The sequence below is a fragment of the Bubalus bubalis genome, chromosome 18, assembly GCF_019923935.1.
Source record: "Bubalus bubalis isolate 160015118507 breed Murrah chromosome 18, NDDB_SH_1, whole genome shotgun sequence".
NCBI lineage: Eukaryota > Metazoa > Chordata > Mammalia > Artiodactyla > Bovidae > Bubalus > Bubalus bubalis.
The window spans coordinates 13,056,080-13,074,201 of NC_059174.1; the positions used below are offsets into that span (position 1 = coordinate 13,056,080).

Genomic DNA, 18,122 nt, shown 5'->3' on the forward strand with positions numbered 1-18,122 from the left:
GTTTAATCAAATGTGATAATTGTAGGGGGAAGGACCTGCTGTCTGAGGCTAGTTTGACCGTCCTCTAATTTCATCGCTAGAGGGCCTGTTGTGAAGAACTAGTGTGGCCTGGGTGTTCCTATGAATCAGTGCTTCTTCCCGATGATCTAGTACCCGACTGGTCGTTTATGGTCACATTTTCTCTTTTCTTCCCTATTTCTCCTTTGCATCTTCCCCCTGCCAAAGCTGAGTCTTCTTCACATGTTTCGGTTTAATAAGAGTTGATTTCTTTGCTTGCTTCATTCTGGTTTTTAATTAATTTTTATTACTACATCTGTATTCAGACAGGTCTGACTGAGTGGAATGGTCTTTATTCTCTTGGAGGGGCCCTGTTTCTGAGCTTGAGGTTTTTAACTGGGCACCACCTGGCCACTTCCTGGAGGAGATGGAGGTTGCTGCTCTGGTCTTCATGGGGTGTGGACTTGGCCTTGCTGCTCAGGTGGGCAGAGCAGAGCTGGTGCCAAGGTGGGGCAGTGTCTGGGAGACTGGGACCTGGGGGTGGGCTCACTGTCGAGCCTGGGGCTGGCAGATCCCATGACTCCTCTCCAAGACTTGTCTTTGGGGGTCTTCTGTCTCTTATACTCATCAGGGACACCCCTGTCCCTCTGAGGACTGTTATCTGAGTATTTGGCATCTGTAAAGAGAGGTCGGACTGGCATGGTGACTCCAGTGCCCCGCCAACGGTGCCCCACTTCCACCTGTGACTTCAGGGTGTGTGGGCCGCGTCTCTTCACACGATCGCTCTGCAGGGAGCTGATGGCTGGGAAACGGTTCTGGTGGAGCAGGGCCAGGTCACCACCCAGGGGTCACAGCAGCTGCCTTGCACGCCTCTCCGGACGTAGCCTCCTACGGACAGGGTCCGTAGGAGCTTGTTCAGGGGCCAGTGGGAGAAACAGCTCTGCACAGTGTCTGCCCTAAAAACCCCAGATGTTGTGACGTCCCTGTTGGGATGACTGTGTGATGTAGTTCTCGTGGTGACTGAGGAAACCCAGAGTGGACGCAGCGGGCTCTGCCTGGCTGCTTTTTCTTGATGCCTTTTTGTCGCGTGACAAGTGCTGCTGGGCTGCAGGCTTTCCTTTTCTCACCTTTACTGCTGACGCTCAGTCACGTGTTCAATTACAGCAGCTCTTCCTTTTTTCCCTGTTCCAGTGGCCTTGTGGTTTTATTTTATACAGGTGTCCAAAATATTTAAAAACTAGAAAAATCGAAACTAAATGTACTGTTCTGTTTCTGCTAATGAACAACTGCTCCTGTCTGTCGTTGACAGTCTGCGAGCAGCTTGTATTTCTACTCTGAAACTTAACATGTTGTTCGTGTGCAATTCACAGTTATAAGCTAAACAGGTCTGTGACCGAGTTACACTTCAGTCATTGAAATGAGAGCCTAGTGCCGAGGACTCTGCAGACCTTACTTCGTGGTTTGTCAGCAGACGTGCCACCCTCCAGAGTTTTGTGCTGGGTGGGCAGCGGGGTGTCTCCTCAGGGCTCCCCCCCAGCCCCACTGCACTGACGTACATGGCGTGCCAGGCCCCATGCGGGGCACTGAGTGGGATGGTGAGGTTCCCGCCCAGGGGAGCTTGTCTTCCAGCAGGGGAGACAGATGCCAAACCAGACGGATGTTTCGCCTGTGTCGCAGGTTAGATGGAAGGGCCTTGTGATGAAGCAGGAACGGGCAGCCAGGAGATGGGTGCTGCTGGTGGGTGTGACGGGTGGGGTGTGACTGGGCGGAAGCACAAGTGGACAGCGAAGGGTGAGGGCTGGGCTGGTGTGTGAGATGGCAGAGTGAGGAGCCTCGGGTGGAGCCTGCGGGCACAGAGGGAGCCTGGCTGGTGCCAGGCGCCAGGCACGCACCTTGAATGAGCGGGAAACCTTTGCTGGGCTTTAAGCAGACAGGGACGCTGAGATGGGCTTTCACGTGACCCGTAGCCTTTAAACAGGTATTGGTGGCGATTCTGGGTGAAGGCAGAGCAGGGAGACCCAGGTAGGGCCAGTGGATGGATCCAGATACGCACTGATGAGGCCAGAGCAAGGGCAGCCGGAAGTTCTGCCTACAGGTCCATGAGAGGAGGAGAACCTCGCGTGGGCGGGGAGTCTGGAGGTGTGCGCAGGGGTGGGTTCAGTTTGGCCTCTTCACATTGAGACTGGAGGCCCAGAGGAGGTGGCCCGAAGGCCATTTGGCACGAGGATGCGAAGTTCCGGGACAGGTTGGAGATGGAGTTGATTGTGTGCTGTGGGCAGGGAGACGGTGTTTCAGTGCCAGTGAGGAGAGGCCCAGGGCCGAGCTGGAGGGAGAGAGAGCCTGACCCCCCAGCCTGGGAGGAGGAGCGCCCGCAGGGCAGGGGCAGGGGCACCAGAGGTCACGGCTACGCACGCACGCAGGCCGGGAGGGGGGTTTGAGGCAGGGTGGAAAAAAGCGCCCTTGTTTTTATCTAGATTTTATGTGGTTGGCTTCATCTGTGTAGTTACTGGTTTGTTTTAGAGAAACTATTTCCAGTGTAATAAGCACAATAAATAATATGTGCTTGTAGGAGGCTCAGCGGTCCAGAGGACAAAGGATGAAGGTCAGCTGGTGTTACCTGCCCTTCTTCCCTCGTGAGTTGCTTTGCTTCAGTATGTGTCATTCCAGAGCATTTCGTGTGCATTCACACACACAGACACATGACTGTACATGCCTGCAGTTTCCCTTTGATCCTTGTTTTCTGTTAGTGTTCTGCTCTGGGAGCGTCCCGTCCACATGGATGGCTGTGGTGCTCACGTCACTTACTGTACAGTCCCTGGTGACTGAGTGCTGGGCTGTTGACTTGGCTGGTGTGCACCCTGGAGGATGCTCTCTTCTCGTTGCCATTAGAGACGTTGTTGAACATTAATCACAATCCAGCTGCTTTATGATATTAAGACTGGACTATCTCCAGGACTTCTGAGAAATGGCAAATTTAATTTGCCAAAATGGCAACTGCATGCATTGTTCTGTTCCAGTTTTCTTGGGCTTGTTGCCCTAGGTTTTTTTTTTTTTTTCTGTTCAAACCATCACAGTTAGCAGAATTTTAAATGACTCTATCCTGGCAGCAGAATCATTTGAGTAAACACCCTGGATCATGTGTGGTGTCCTCATTTGGATGAGGGTAGGGTTCAGGATTTTATGGTTAGTTCGGAGTGTTAAGCCACTCACAGAACTCCCAGAAACCAGGGAAGGCTCAAGTCTGGCACCTGATCACTTTCCACTAGTATTTAACCTGGGACCTGAGGCGCTGGGCCATCGTGAATGGGCTTCAGGGTGGATCTCAGAGGTTAAGCCTGGCTGCATGCCACAGATTCCAGAATACGTTGTTTTTAGAGCAGGTGACTGGCAATTTTCCTTCAGATCAAGGTAGTCCGGGAGGCAGGTGGTCAGGGAGGCAGCAGCGGGAGGGCACGCGGGAAGGGTCGGGGTTGCCCCTGCACCAGCTGGCTCACAGTCCATTGGCCAGGGGCAGTCACGTGGCCGTGGCGCACTGCAGGAGGGGCTGGGCTCTGGTGGCCACGTGCCCTTTGAATTCGCATTCTTACAGCACTGAGTGTAGCAGAGAGCAGGTACTGGTTGGCTACTAGCTGTCTCTCTGAGGTGACTGTGAGTTTCAGGAACTTGGCAGTGTCTGTGCTTTTTTCTTGGAAGAGGATCTGTAATTAAAAAAAAAAATTAATTCTGAAAGCAGTATGCGACCCTAAAACATTTTAAACCCATCAATTCAAAGACTGAGGTGAGAGGGTGTTACGTAATTGAGGACCACTGCCTGCTCGAAGGGGCTCAGTGTATCCCTGACCGAGTCAACAGCATGAGTGGCTTTGGTGTTCGTGCTGACCACAGTTAATCTGCTCAGAGATCACCTTCGGGGACACAGGTTTAGGGAGACAGACCCCGGTGGGCCCACCAGTTCTCCCAGCTTGTTCCTGTGGAGGCCTGGGACTGCTGGTGAGGCTGCACCGGCACGTGCGAGGGGGCGGAGGTGATGGTCTCCCTGTGACAGATGCCTCGGTACTGAGTTGTCTGATCATTTTAAAAAGTACTTTTTGAGAAGGTGATACGTGTACATGGTAGAAGCAAATATAATTTCCTCTTTATCTTTATGCCCCAGAGATAGTCTGTGCACATCTAGCATATTTCTTGAAAAAAGCAGATTGAATGCATCCTCCTCCTACAAATGGTGTGTGCCTAAGAAATTCTGGAGCTGCTGCCATTTAAGCTATAGAGTTTAAATCAGAATTTATAGGGTTTAAGAACATGTGTGGAACCTATGAATTTAATTTTATGCCTGCTGGAACTTAGCCGCTTAAAGGAGCTGTCAGTAGACTCCTGGTTGGAAGTGAATGACCTAAGATTCTTGCTTCAGCTGCTCCTGCCTGGAGCGTGGGTGGACTTGCCTCAGGACTGCGGGCGTGTGTGTGCGTGTGTGTGTGCGCATTGTGTGTGTGTGTGTGTGTGTGTGTGTGTGTGTCTGTATGTGTGTGTGTGTGTGTGGCCGGGGCGGGGGGTGGTGCTGTCCTGGAGAGTTGGGCACTCAGTGTCCCCCCTAGGGAACGAGAAGTCTAGTTGGGGAGGATAGGTTGCTTATGTTGTAAGCGTTTACTTACCGGTGATTAAAATGCGAAGTGTAGGACGATACAAGTATTACAGTGGCATTGGCTCCTGACCTCCAGGCGCCCAGCCTGCAAGTGCCTTGTTTAGACCTGTGTCAATGGGTTGTATCTGGAGTGACATGGCCTTGTTTCTCTTTTGGGAAAGGTGTGTCCAGGCCTAATTGGAGAGTTTCAGGGCAGGAAAAAAGGAACGGACTGTATTGCACATGTGATGCTGTCTCAGGGGTGACAGTGGTGGGGGCCAGGCCTCGGCCCGGGCAGGGGGCTGGTGCCGCGGTCAGTCCTCCCAGGTGCCAGCCCTCTGCTCTGCCTGCCTGAGGGGAGGGCGTGTGAGGAGTGGAAACGGGCAAGGGGACAGCCTTGATGGAAGGGTCCGCTTGGGTAGGATCTGGAGGTATGATTGCCATGATTTTTGGATTGTGGTGTGTGTAGTGGAGCTGAGAGCTGGTAGGGGCAGGTGAGGGACAGGACGTGTTCTGTGGGCAGAAAGGGGGCCTGGGGACAGCTGGCTGGGGGGTGACGTGTTGAGGCTGTCTTAGGAAGGTGACTTGAGGAGGGTGTGGGAAGGGACTGGCAGGGTGGGGGCTTGTCTAGTAACAAGGGACATTTTGATGGTTTGAGGCAAGAAGAGCCTCATACTGGACATGTCCACAGGCTCCTGGTGAACCTGTGGACACAGAACATGGCCTCAGTTTCCATCATTTCAAGATCACAGTTGTTCATCTCCCTCTCGGCCGTCTTGCTCTTGTTTCTAGGTGGCAGGAACACCGTCCTACACGAGTCTGATTCCGGCTCATCCACCGGCCACTCTGCTCGCGTCCTGGATGATGTCAGAACAGGACCTGGCCGATGTGGTGCAGATCGCCGTTGAGGAGCTGAGTCCTGGCCACCCAGGTACAGAGTTGGGGGCAGTCTTGGGGAAAAACCCAAAGGATCTTCTGCAAGTTTCCCTTCCTTCCCTTCAGTAAAGCAAGAGAAACATCAGGGCATGCTCAGAGCACGTGAGCCAGTCAGCCCCACGCCCGTCCACCTGGTCCCTTAACAACCCCCAGCCCACCCTTGCGCCCCGGCCGTCCAGCCCTGGCTGCCCCGGCCCCCCAAGCCCCCGTGGTCCTGTCCGTGCCTCTTCCGCAGCTGCAGACCATCTGCTGCGTGTGTGGACACCTTCGAGGTGTTCCGTGCACGCTGCTCCCGCCTTCATCTGCTTCTTCCCTGGGAACGGCGTTCACGTGGTTTGCACTGTTTTCCTTCCGTGTACACCCTGCAGTAATGGTCTTGCTGTGTATCGTGGCAGATATTTAATATTTTTGTAGGGTAAGTTCCCAGAAGCAGAGCTGCTGTGTTTATTCAGAGTTTTGATAAGATGTTGACGGACGTTCCAGAAATACTACCCGGTTATTCTGAGAGATGACTTTTTCCTGCACTTTTGCCAGTGCTGGTAATCTTCCTTAGTTGGAATCTTAACTAGATATTAGACACTTTATAAGGGGAACTCTAGATTTCACTTTATGAAACACTTTGTCAGCACTTTTATTTTGTAAAAAGGTTTCTTCGTAAGTGTTCTTTTTTTTTCCATAAAGTTTTATGTGTTTAATATGTCTGTTAAGTTTAAAATCATAAGCATGCATAATTAAATCACAAAAATTTTTTTGGTTGCCCGGTTATTCTTTGTGGAATTGTTTAGTCATTAAGTCATGTCCAACTTTTTTGTTAGTCCGTGGATTATAGCCTGTCAGGCTCCTCTGTCTGCGGATTTTCCAGGCAAGAATACTAGAGTGGGTTGCCATTTCCTTCTCCAGGGGATCTTCCCAACCTAGGGCTCAAACCCGAGTCTCCGGCATTGGTAGGCACATTCTTTACCACTGAGCCACCTGGGAAGCCCTCTTTGTGGAATAGTAGTATCGAAATGCTGACTGTTTTCCCCACAGAAAAGAGGATTTTCAGAAATCTCAAAGTGTGATGATGTCTATCTTGTATGATCTCTTAGTTGAAGAATCTTGGTTGGGAAATTAGTTATGTATGGACAATGGGCAGCACGTGTAATTTTAGGCTTGAACAAGCAATCATGAAGAGATGGGGATACCCCTTCAGAAATGCTCCCCTTTAGTCAGTTTTTTGGGTGATGGACAGGGAGGCCTAGCATGTTGCGATTCATGGGGTCACAAAGAGTGGGACATGACTGAGCGACTGAACTGAGTCAGTTTTTTTCCTAATTTTGCTTCTGAATTGTTTATAAGAGGCACTGTCACCTGGTAACTGAAACAGTCAAAAACCTGGCAGATCCTTGAGCAAAGTCAGGGCGTCTGAAGTTAGCTGTTAACCCCAGATTTCTCTGTAAAAAGTGAACTGGTTTGTTTGGAGCGATAGCGTGCAGCCTTGACCTCATTTAGTGCCACTCCTCATATACCAGTGAGCTGAAAACACAGCAGCGCTGCCACCAGGCATCACAGTTTTATTTTTATTTATTTATTTTTTGCATCACAGTTTTAAAAACAGTTGCTCACATTTTGTTGGGTAGACAGTTTATTTAGAAAGCACTCACACTGCAATACAATAATTTTAAAAAAATGGTCCAATTATATACGTTTTAAGTGTTTTTAGAAACTACTAAAATTTTAACAGTTTACTTCCCAAGTAAATTCTCCCTCCGTTTAAAAAAAATTTTTTTTTCTCCGTCTGTAGATTTCAGTCTGGAGAAGGATTAGAGGAGTCATTTTTGATCCTGGTTTTGTTCCATGTAGCTTCCTTAAATGGCTGCGAACTACAGCTCATGGCTGTGTAATGGGTACCTACTGTGTGTAGGGAGGGCTCTCTGAGGACAGGGGACCTGCCGTCTCTGACCCCAGGGACCCCCCCACACCAGCAGGCACTGTGCTGTACCCCGACATTTACGTCTGGAGGGAGTTTAAGATTGAGATTTTTTTTTTCATCTCTAAAATGTAAACTTTTTAAAATTTAAGAATACAGTCAAGCAACTAGAAGAAGTAGAAGTTTCCCATAATTCTAGCAAGAGAACTGCTTTTGAGTTTTTGGCATATACATCCTTCCATTTTTTCTTGATTTCCTGTTGAAATCAACATGCTCAGTTAGGTTTCTGTGACTTCGTGTGTACGCACCCCATAGCCACAGTCTATTTGCCCATTTGCATACACAGACTCGATGGTAATCTTTGTTGGGTCTGCCATTCCAGGTGACCGTGATGGCTTTAAAATGAGCATTGAGTTTTTTTTGTTTAATTTTAAAAGAAGTGCATGCAGAATTGTAAAACTCAAGGACAAAGAAGAAGATGAACTCGGGGCCCCACGGCTCATAGACAGTGGAACCGAGTGTGTGCCCCCATCGCCACCGCAGGCTTGTCTCCTTGTCCTCACGTGCTGTGCTGCCCCCAGCTCATCACCTTGAGGTGCTTCGTGCCAAGAGAGAGGAGGCCAGCTGTGTCCCTGGTCAAGTCACTTGACTTCTCTGGACTTGATGTCAGCGAATTAAAAGGATTAGTGGTTGCCAGAGCCTCTTCATCCTCCCAGTCCTGTTTTAATCACCAGCTCCCAGTGGGAGTAAGCAGGCTTCAATGAAGGTTTAAGAACCTGTGTTGCTACCACAACAGGTGTAGGCTTGGATTTTCCCTTTCTCTTAACTTAATTAAGTGAGAGCTTGTTCCTGCATATCTTACGGAGGCATGTGAGGTGTGAATGCGCAATATATGGCACAGAGCCCTCTGGCGAGCAGGTTGCTTCTGGCCTTGCTGGCCTGTGGCTGGTCTCTGTCAGGTAGAGCTTTAGGTGTAACTTCGCCTCTGGAGAGCAGCTCAGTGCTCTTGCCTGGGACTCCTGAAGGGTTCCTGCTAGTGTCTCAGGTCTCTTCAGTGTCTTTAGAGTTTTGAGACAAATCACCTGGTAAGTACGATGTAAAGACATCAGGATTGGGACCACATTGTGTCAGCCCTGAACCTGGGCCAAGTGACTTATCAGTGGAGAAGTGCTGAAGCCCCCTTGGAAGGTGCTGGTGGGAGACCTCCATTTCAGACACACTCGGGGGGGTGGCTTTCCCTGAAACTTAGTGTGTTAAATTTGAGACTAGTTTGATGACCAACACTTGAGAAGATGTAGTATTCTGAGAGTGGTTTTGCTTTTGGAATCAGGTGGCTGGCTGACAAGACCTTATTTTAAAGTTGGGAAGAAATCGTTATTAGCAATTGGTTTCTGTCGCAAAGGGTGGCTGGATAGAGCCTTGAGTAAGAAGCCTGCAGTCTCAGTGTTAGTATCAACTCATTGGCACATTAGGGAGATAATTTATCCAATATCTCAGTTTTTCTTGAGATTAAGGAGAGATCCTATTTTCTGCCTGACTGATAATTTTAAGTTAAATCTGTAAATAGTAAAATATGAAACAGGGTGTGCTAATTCTCATTTAACCTTAGGTGACACCTTTATGTTTAAGGTGTTGGAATGGTTTACTGTCTTAACAGGAAACAGCTCTGTTAAACCTTTAGTATTGAAGTGTTTTTTGTCTCTGATTTTCAGTTGTATTGGAGAATCATGTAGTGACAGACGAAGATGAGCCAGCTTTGAAACGCCAGCGACTAGAGATCAATTGCCAGGACCCTTCTATAAAGGTGAAAATATTAATATATGTGGTTTTTTACATCTGACATGGTGCTGCCGTAACATTATCACAATTTGAGGTGAGGAGGAGCTTAAATCAATACCAATTTACTTTCTCACAGTTCTGGAAGTCAGAAGTCTGAAATCAGGATTTCCCCAGGGCTGAGCTCCCTTCAGAAGCTCCAAGGGAGGGTCCCTCCTGCCTCTTCCGGCTCCCGGGGGGCCCCCAGGCATCTGTGGGCTTGAGGTCGCGTCCCTCCAGTCTCTGCCTCCATCTTCACGTGGCCTCCTCCATGTCTCTGTCTCTTTTCTGTCTCTTACAAGGACAGGGCCATCCTCACCTAGGATGACCTCATCTTACCTTGATTACATCTGCCAAGATCCTGTTTCCAAGAAAGGCCTCATTTACAGGTCCTGGGGCTGAGGATGTGGACATATTGTTTCTCTGAGTCACTGTTCAATCCCCCACAAGGCGCGTACAGCCATGAATGTTTCCCCTTGAAGACTCACAGTATTTAACCAGGGTTGTGGCCTCTTCTACACAGACCCACGGACCTCGCATGCTCGGAGGGAACGCACACCATTCCCCCAGCGATGAAGCACTTGTGTGCCTGTTGTTTAGGGCACCTAAATTCTGTGGTTTGCTAGATGGGGCCTTGGAAACCACTGGCTCAGTCAGTGGGCGATCGCTGTTTCTTGGCTTTATTTGTTGGGTCTGCTATTTGCAGAGCCGCAGAGATGAACATCAGCTCCTGTGGGAAGTTAGGACTGTAGTGCAGAGGAAAACCAAAGGAGCTTTTAGTTGATTTATACACTATCGTGTTTGTTTCTGCTGTACAGCAAAGTGTGCACATACATCCACTTCTTTTAGATTCTTTTTCCATACAGCTCATTATGGAGTACTGAGTACAGTTCCCTGTGCTATACAACTGTATTCTCTGTTTACCTGGGCCTTCTGTGTAGAAACGTCTGGCTCATCTTGTTAACGTGGAGAAGCAGCATGAACTTAACCTTGTGTGTAAAGACACATCCGGTTAAATTTCTATTTCAGATAAGTGTATACAGGACCACTGGGTTCAGTAACCCTACATTATATAGTTAAAAATAAAATGCAGTTAGAGTTTCATCACAGAAGAGGCTTGTGTGGTGAATAGCATAGCAGTCAGACGTGGATAAGGTCAAGTGAAAGCTGTCCTGCCACGTCCCTGGCCTGCGAGCAGGGCCTTGGGCCGCAGCTGGAACCTGCCATACATGTCCTGGGAAAAGTGTGCTCACCAGGTTGCCAGAGCCCTGCAAAAGGGATAGACTTGGATGATTTTTGGTTAATATCACTTGTATCTAGGAGACTTATTTAAAAGTGCTATTCTCTGCCTTTCTTTGTTTTACTGATTTGTGAAGTTGTGTTACTGGTATGTAATAACTGATGTTCATCCAAACTGCAGGCAGAATCATTTCTAATTCAGAATTAAGATGATGAAGTTTTACTGTTTAGAGAACTGGGGAGCTGCATGGTTGATGTCTTCAAATTATAAAAAGTAGTGGGGTCATTAGTGATTTGACCTCGGGACTTCAGCTACCGGTGAGTGGTTCACGATGCTTAAGTCAGAGGAGCCTCGGACACTGCCTCTCTGCTGAGCTGAGCCATCACGGGCTGGCTCCCGCCTGGCAGCCTTGTCCCGTGTCAGCTGTGAGGCCAGCAGGGGCGCAGCCACCTCCCTCTGTGTCCCCTGTTGACCCACGGCAGGAGTGGCCGCTGGGGGAGGGGGCAGCTTCCCACCGGGTGTTTGAGCTGGACCTTGGTCCCAGGCAGGAGTTGGGCAACGGCGGTGGAAGGTGCGGCGGCTCTTCTAACGGCCACTAGGTGGCAGCTGTGCCGCTTCCACACGCGGGAGCCTCGGCACCACACCTCACCTTGGGTGGGTGTCCTGGGAGCAGGCAGGTTTCTGGGCTCTTTTGATGTTGGGCGTAATCTGTTTTCATAGAAGCATTTGACTAGTTTTATGTGTAGGTTTACTGATTAATAAACTCACGTCGTAAAGCCCACTTAGGTTCTGTGTTCTGTAGATCTTAGTGTAACTGAGAGTTGCAGCTGCTCAGAGCAGAGTCAGTCATGCTGTGAGTGGACAGGGTCCATCTTGTTTCCTGAGACGCTGCTGCTTACAACTAGAGCTGGAGTGCCGGGCTCGTCCTGTGGGGATAGACGCAGCCGAGTGTGGGAGAGAGCTGCTTGGTGTTCTTGGAACGTCTGCTTGAACTTCCAGAGGCCCTTCCTGAAGCTCTTCTGTTTTTCTCTTGCAGTCATTCCTGTATTCCATTAATCAGACAATCTGCTTGCGATTGGATAGCATTGAAGCCAAGCTGCAGGCTCTGGAGGCCACGTGTAAATCCTTGGAAGAGAAGCTGGACCTGGTCACCAACAAGCAGCACAGCCCCATCCAGGTGCCCATGGTGGCTGGCTCACCCCTCGGCGCCACCCAGACCTGCAACAAAGTGCGATGGTGAGAGCCCCCTCCCCAGGCTGCGCCCTCGGCACGCGGGGTGGGACAGTAGTCAGGCCCGGACGAGACATGGCCTTTTCTGGGCAGCTGGGCCGTCCTCACAGCCTCTTCATGGCGTGAGGTGGGCATCTCTGCTTTGGAACTGGCCCCCCGGGGCTTTGAAGCTGGATGTGTGTTTCTTCTCTTTTCCTGTTCCATCTGGCTGGTCTTGAGAGATTCTTTTTCTTCAGAGGCAGCTTTTTATAAATTTCACTTCAGAGTATCAGACTTTGCACTCAAGCCTGTAGTTTTTATTGTGCCTCTGGGTTTTCTTCTCTGTTTAGAGCCTAACTGTAGTGGGATGTGCAGTAGTTCAGGTACTGTTTGAATCAAAGATTTGGGAGTGTGTGGGCCGATGTGGGGGTGTCCCTGCCTTTGACCGGAGTGCCTGTACTTGGTCCCGGGCACCATCAGGTTCTGTGGAGACGAGTGGAAGCCCAGGCCGGGGTGGCTGCATCCGTCCGTCCTGCTGGCGTTTCTGCCCTTTCCCACGAGAGGCTGTGGAGAAGTCTCATGGAGGTGGTGGTGACACCTGGCTGCTAGATGGGAGCTGGGACCTCTACCAAGGGTCTCTGGGCCAGCTGCTGCCTCCTGCTGAGTGCGGAGGAGGCAGGGGGCCGCTGCTCAGGAGTGGGGGCCCCAGCCAGGCTCTGCCTTGTCTGTGGGTCCCCCATCTGCACCCTGGGGAAGGGGCAGTGCTTTTGGGGGCACGTGGGATTGGGGAGGGCATTCATGGACGGGCCAGCGTCCAGCGTCTGCCTGTTGGTTTGCCTGGGGTGGCTGTGGACGACACCTGCAGTGTGGGCCCTTGTAACTCTCAGAAGTGTCACGGTGTGCTGGGGACACTGCATGGCCCCCACACCTGCTCTCCAGCCAGGGTTGCGGAGGCCCCAGGGGTCTCTGTCCCCAGAGGAAGGCCAGGTGGTCTGTGTTGTTTCACCCAGCGTGTATACCATGTCCTGACGGTCAGCCGTGTCTTTTCTCCCCGTGGACACTTGGTGGAGCGTGTTTTCTCTGCAGAGAGATTCAGACTTGCCAGGACCAGTGCCGTTTTTAAAGAAAAATTTTTTGTAATGACCCCTTACCCTAAGATGTAATGTCTAGAAAATAGAACTCATAATTTAAAAAAACTAAAGAATGGTAGTGTATAGCGTATAATAATGTAACACATGTCATAATACGTAAAAGGCTGGGGGCTACGTCAGGAGGCCATGGATAGGCCTCGTCAGAGCTGACAACCGGGAGGCTGTCGCCCTGGTACTGGGATGCCAGTTGGTGGTGGAATATTACAGAAGGAGTGGTTCCTGTTAAAGTGACAAGTAAAACAACGTACAATTCTTTCTAGACTCAAATGATAGTAAAATTTCTGGAAAATTCACATTATGTTAAAATTATACAGAAATATTTTGTGTGTGAGTGTAGAACGCTGTGAGTCTGGGCTCAGCGAGTTAGAAGCCGGATTCTCACTCTGAATGTCTGGGACGTTTGCAGTGGGTGAGAGGTGGTGTTAGGGAGGCTTCTCGTGCCTCACAGGCTGTCAGCCCTTCGGTCTCTGCCCCTAGACCTGGGGGAGTCTCTCAGGCCCCCCTCAGGGACAGCTGCTCTGAGAGCTGAGGCGAGAGTGAAGGCAAGCTTCCTGCCCTGAGTGAGGACAGCCTGGAGGCTTGTCTCTTTGTCACCGTGTGGGGAAAGGCTGTCCCTGGCGGCAGGGACACGATGTTGAGGCTCCCCGTCTGTGGTCTGTGCGGTCCCGTGGGGCGGGGGATGGGGACAAGTCTGCGGGGTTGCAGGTGCCACTGCGGCTGTGCGTGGACCCCGAGGCTGCTGGTTTGGGCTGCCCTGGTGGCTGCCATGGGCGACACGGGGGTGGCGGGGCATGTCGTACAGTTGTGCGGAGTTGTGCTCAGCGTCCACGCTGCCCATCCTGGAAAGGAGGACTGCCTGCCCTGGCCCCTCCTACAGGCCAGTGAAGGACCACTGTGGCCACGCCCACCGGACTCAGGGGAGGCATTTCCAGGCTGCAGGGAGCCCCTTCTCTCCCCAGCGTTCCAGGAGACCCGCTAGCAGCCTTCCTGGGCAGAACCTCCCATGCTTTGCTCTGCGGGGAGGAGCTTTGATCGTGCAGAGGCCTGTGAGCTGTTCTCTGTGTGCATTCACAAATAGCACAAGAGTAAAGTTTTCTCATGTGGACTCAGATGTATAATCTAGTTCCCACAACTCAGCTTTTCTAGTTTTAAAGAATCATATCCTCCTATTATCATATTATTAAATATACTTATTGGCAGGTTTATTAATATCATTAATAAAACCATTACTTATACCTATTAATGTGAGATTGACAGAAGAAAAGGTCATTTCTCTGTTTTCTTAGGTATAGTTTAAAATAGATTGCATATGAATGATTTTTTAAAGAAGATATTAAATCTGGCACTTCCTTCCATGTAAGTTCTAAAAAGGAAAGAAAAAAAAAACTGCCAGTAGTTGAAAGCTGTTAACAAGAAAATTTGGGGAGAAGTAAAGGACAAGAGTTTAATCCTAGTACATCAATGAAAAAGAATATATTTAAATTAGAAAGTGACTAATTTATAAACACATGAGTAAATGAGAAACGTATGTCTTAAGTGTGGGTAGTAGAGCGCAGAGAAGGAAGTCTCCAAAAACAATTAAAAATTGTTTAATGTTCTGAGTAATGATTTCCTTAGGCCCCTCGGCGTGGTGGAGAGTGTGGCTGGGCAGTTGACCGTCTTCCAGGATGAGCGAGGACCACCCTGAGGAGTTGGGAGCAGGACTCTGGGTGGTGAGTGAGGAGGCGTCCAGTGCAGTTGTGCCGGCCCGTCCTCCTCGAGAGGCACGTAGGGCCCAGAGCAGCCCCAGCCCACTCGCCTGTGGGTTGCTTCTAATGAACGTGGGCCCGGACTAGACATTGCTATCAGCTCTGAGAAGTTTTTTTTTTAATTCTCTTGGGTCCCCAGAGCATAGAAGCCAGTGTACTGCTGCCAACTCAGTTGGCATTTTTAGATTCAGATTTTTCAGATTCTATACCTGAATGAGATTCTTTAAATAAATTCAAGAGAAAAGAAGACAAAGAAAGAAAACCTTTTTCTTTGATGCTCAAGCTTAATTATAAGAAACACGCCTGTGAGGTTACCTGGATGGTGTGTCATCCAGCGGTGCTGTTCTGCTAGGGAGAAGGAAAGTGGCCTTGAATTCTCAGGTGGGTGCATTTTTCCTTTCTTGCGAGTGTGCCACACTTTGGGATTTTACTCATCGAGATTCTAGGCATAGCAGTGTGAGGCTCTAACACTGAAGCCACGTTGCGCTGGCACTGGAAGTGGCGGACCTGAGGCTTCCTTTGTTGAGCTGCGTGACTCAGTACATGACAACTTGTCCGTCCTTCATGCGTTGCCGTGAGCATTTCAAGATTGGCCTCCATTCTGCTATGAGGCCTGGAGGGATCAAGTGTGTGTTCAAGGATGTTTATGTGGACTAGTGTAAAACACCCTTTCTGCACTTGTTTGAAGCCAAACGTTGGGCTTCCTCTGTGGCTCAGATGGTAAAGAATCTGCCAGCAATACAGAAGACCCATATTTGATCCCTGGGTCTGGAAGATCCCCTGGAGAAGGGAATGGCTGCCCATCCAATATTCTTGCCTGGAGAATCTCATGGACAGAGGAGCCTGATGGACTGTATAGTCCATGAGAGTTGCAAAGAATTGGGCACAACTGAGTGACTTTGACTTGATGCCAGACACAGCCAGTTGAAGGATGTGCAGTAGTTAGGACTGAGCTGAGCCTGGGGTGCAGGCCCATTTAGGGTGCTGTCCTGGTGGGTGCCCACTGAGGGGCCAGCATGAGTGCCCCTGTGCAGTGCGGAACCCAGGGAGCAGCCCCTGGTGCCCAGCAAGGTCCTGTGGAGCCAGACTTCTCGAGAGCGACTCAAAGCCAGCTGGTTTGCGCTGGTTTGTTTTTTTGAACTGAACATACTGATTAACTAGAAAAATGCTTGTGTTTCCTTTAAAAGCAATCAACTTTTATTCTTTATTTTTTAATATATAAACGGTTTATTTATGTTTTTTGAGATGTAATGGACATATACCAGGTTTTTATTTTTAAAAGCTTAAGCATTTCTTATAAAGCTTTAATGTGTTCTTGTAGTTTTTAAACAATTGAATCAGAGGTTTCTTTGCATACTCAAAACTAAAAATAGAAGTGTTTTGTTTTTTTTTTGCCATGCTGCGTGGGTTGCAGGATCTTAGTTCCCGATCAGGGATTGAACTGGATGAGTGATTATTTTGAATTGTAAATGGATCAGTGTCAGCAGAATGTAATGTAGATGAGAGGGAGGCAAACAGTGTTCCAAATGTTTTTCAGTATTCTGCCGTAACTCCCCCCATCACAGATGACAAAGTTGGGCATCGTTGTGTGAGAGGAAATAATGCCTGACTTGACTGCCTCACCCGGGTGCTGACCACGATAATCAATCGACAATCTGTAATAGGAAGAGAGGAAATCTTATCTGAACCAAACTGAGGACTAGCCCAGAAGACAGCCTCTCAGATTACTCTGAGGAACTGCTCTGAAGAAGAAAAGCACAGTTTTAAATCTTATCAGAGCAGAGAGCATCAGACAAGTCAGGGATTCGCTCCTTCAAGGTTTCAGAGCAGCAGACCAGCATGCGCACACACTCTGGCACTTGGGGGAGGAGGGAAGGTAGGTTTATCCTGGAAGGAGAACCAGCACTGGTGTCTGGGGAGGAAGACCTCTCGTCTTCAACACAGGTGTTCTCTACTGGCCGTCAGGGCGCCCTTTTATGAAGAATTAAAGCAGGCTGCTGCTGCTAAGTCGCTTCAGTTGTGTCCGACTGTACGCCTCCATAGATGGCAGCCCACCAGGCTCCTCTGTCCCTGGGATTCTCCAGGCAAGAGTACTGGAGTGGGTTGCTATTGCCTTCTCCAAGGCATGCACGCATGCTAAGTCGCTTCGGTCGTGTCCAACTCTGTGTGACCGCATGGACCAGCAGCCCACCAGGCTCCTCTGTCCTCTTGTCTTCTCTAGGCAGGAGTACTGGAGTGGGTTGCCATTTCCTTCTCCAATTAAGGCAGGCAGTGGGCCACAGACAGGCTGTTTTGTTAGTCACGGTGACTCAGGTATAAGCCAGAATGATTCCCACAGCTGAGTGTGTGAGCGTTGCTTTCACCCCAGGTCGAGGGCGGCAGGTCCCGGTGACCCTTGGTGCCGAGTGTGGTTTCGGTCCTGAAGGTAGGGGATGGGGTTTGAGGCAGACACCGCAGCCTGGCCTCCCCAGGCCTGTGTGGTGAGAACTCTCTGGAGGACTCGGCCTTTGGACACTGAAGTTACCTAGCTTGTCTGTGGGAGGTTTGAAGCTTCTGCCCAGATGGCAGTGCCCTCGGCCTGTGTGGAGGCACAGTTGTGGACACTCGAGGACAGCCTCCTGTCCTGGGACTCAGCCCCACCCTAGAGCATCTGCTGTGGATAGCAGCTGAACTCCTCTCCCGCGTGTTTGCTTGGAGAATGCGTGGTCAGGGCCTGCCTACTTTCTCCTTGCTCCCTGGAGACTGGAAATAAGGGGCGACTGTGCTGCTCACATAGACCTGATCTTCCCAGGAACCCTGTTCTAGGAGCCTAAGGAATGCTGGTGGGTTTAACCCCTGCCCCCCAACCCCAGCCATGCCCATGGCTGCTTGTCCACTGATGGCGGCCAGTGTCTATTCAAACAGTGGTCACTTGGTGGGACTGACGAGTTGTTTTAGGACAGCAGCTCAGGACCTTCTGACCTGCTCGCAAAGCAGTGTCCTGACACTGAGGGAAAGTTGGGGGCCACTTTGTAAGTGTAATTGGAAAATGCTTGCCAGTACACCTCTGAAAGCTGAAGACATTTGGTTTCAAATCCATCAAAACAAAGTGATTAAAATCCCCAGTACTGCAAGGTGAGTGGTAGCAGTCATTGAAATAGGATTATTTCTCTTCTCCACCAGCAAGTGGCAAAGGACATGAGAGATTCTCGGTTTTGAATCCAGGCTCCATTGCCTGTGAATGGTGAGACCTCAGGCAGGTTCTACCCTTTTTAAACATCAATTTCTTCAACAGTAAAAGGGGAATAAAAATCATAAGGGAGGGTTGCTATGAGGGGTAACCCAGGAGGCCAGAAGTCACTAGAATTAATGCTCGTCATTCGGTGAGCGTCCAGCGTCAGCCAGCCTCGCGCTTGCTGAGGCACCAGCTCAGGAAGCAGGCTGCCCTGAGTGAGGGCGGCGTCCTGGCCTGTGCCGCAGGCCTTGCGTCTCTGGACGCCCGCCCTGCTCTTGTCACCGT

The 18,122-nt window shown here is 50.0% G+C and overlaps 1 protein-coding gene across 7 annotated transcripts in view; it reads left to right on the forward strand.

Moving 5' to 3' along the window:
• The window catches only part of LOC102414710 (BTG3 associated nuclear protein), a 69,064-nt gene that overhangs the window by 12,711 nt on the left and 38,231 nt on the right, over positions 1–18,122 (forward strand). For all 7 annotated transcript variants that reach the window (XM_044931148.1, XM_044931149.1, XM_044931145.1 and 4 more), the window contains exons 2-4: positions 5,408–5,546; positions 9,173–9,264; positions 11,552–11,751. In XM_044931148.1, coding sequence (XP_044787083.1) covers positions 5,408–5,546; positions 9,173–9,264; positions 11,552–11,751 — 431 coding nt within the window. The remainder of the gene's footprint in view (positions 1–5,407; positions 5,547–9,172; positions 9,265–11,551; positions 11,752–18,122) is intronic.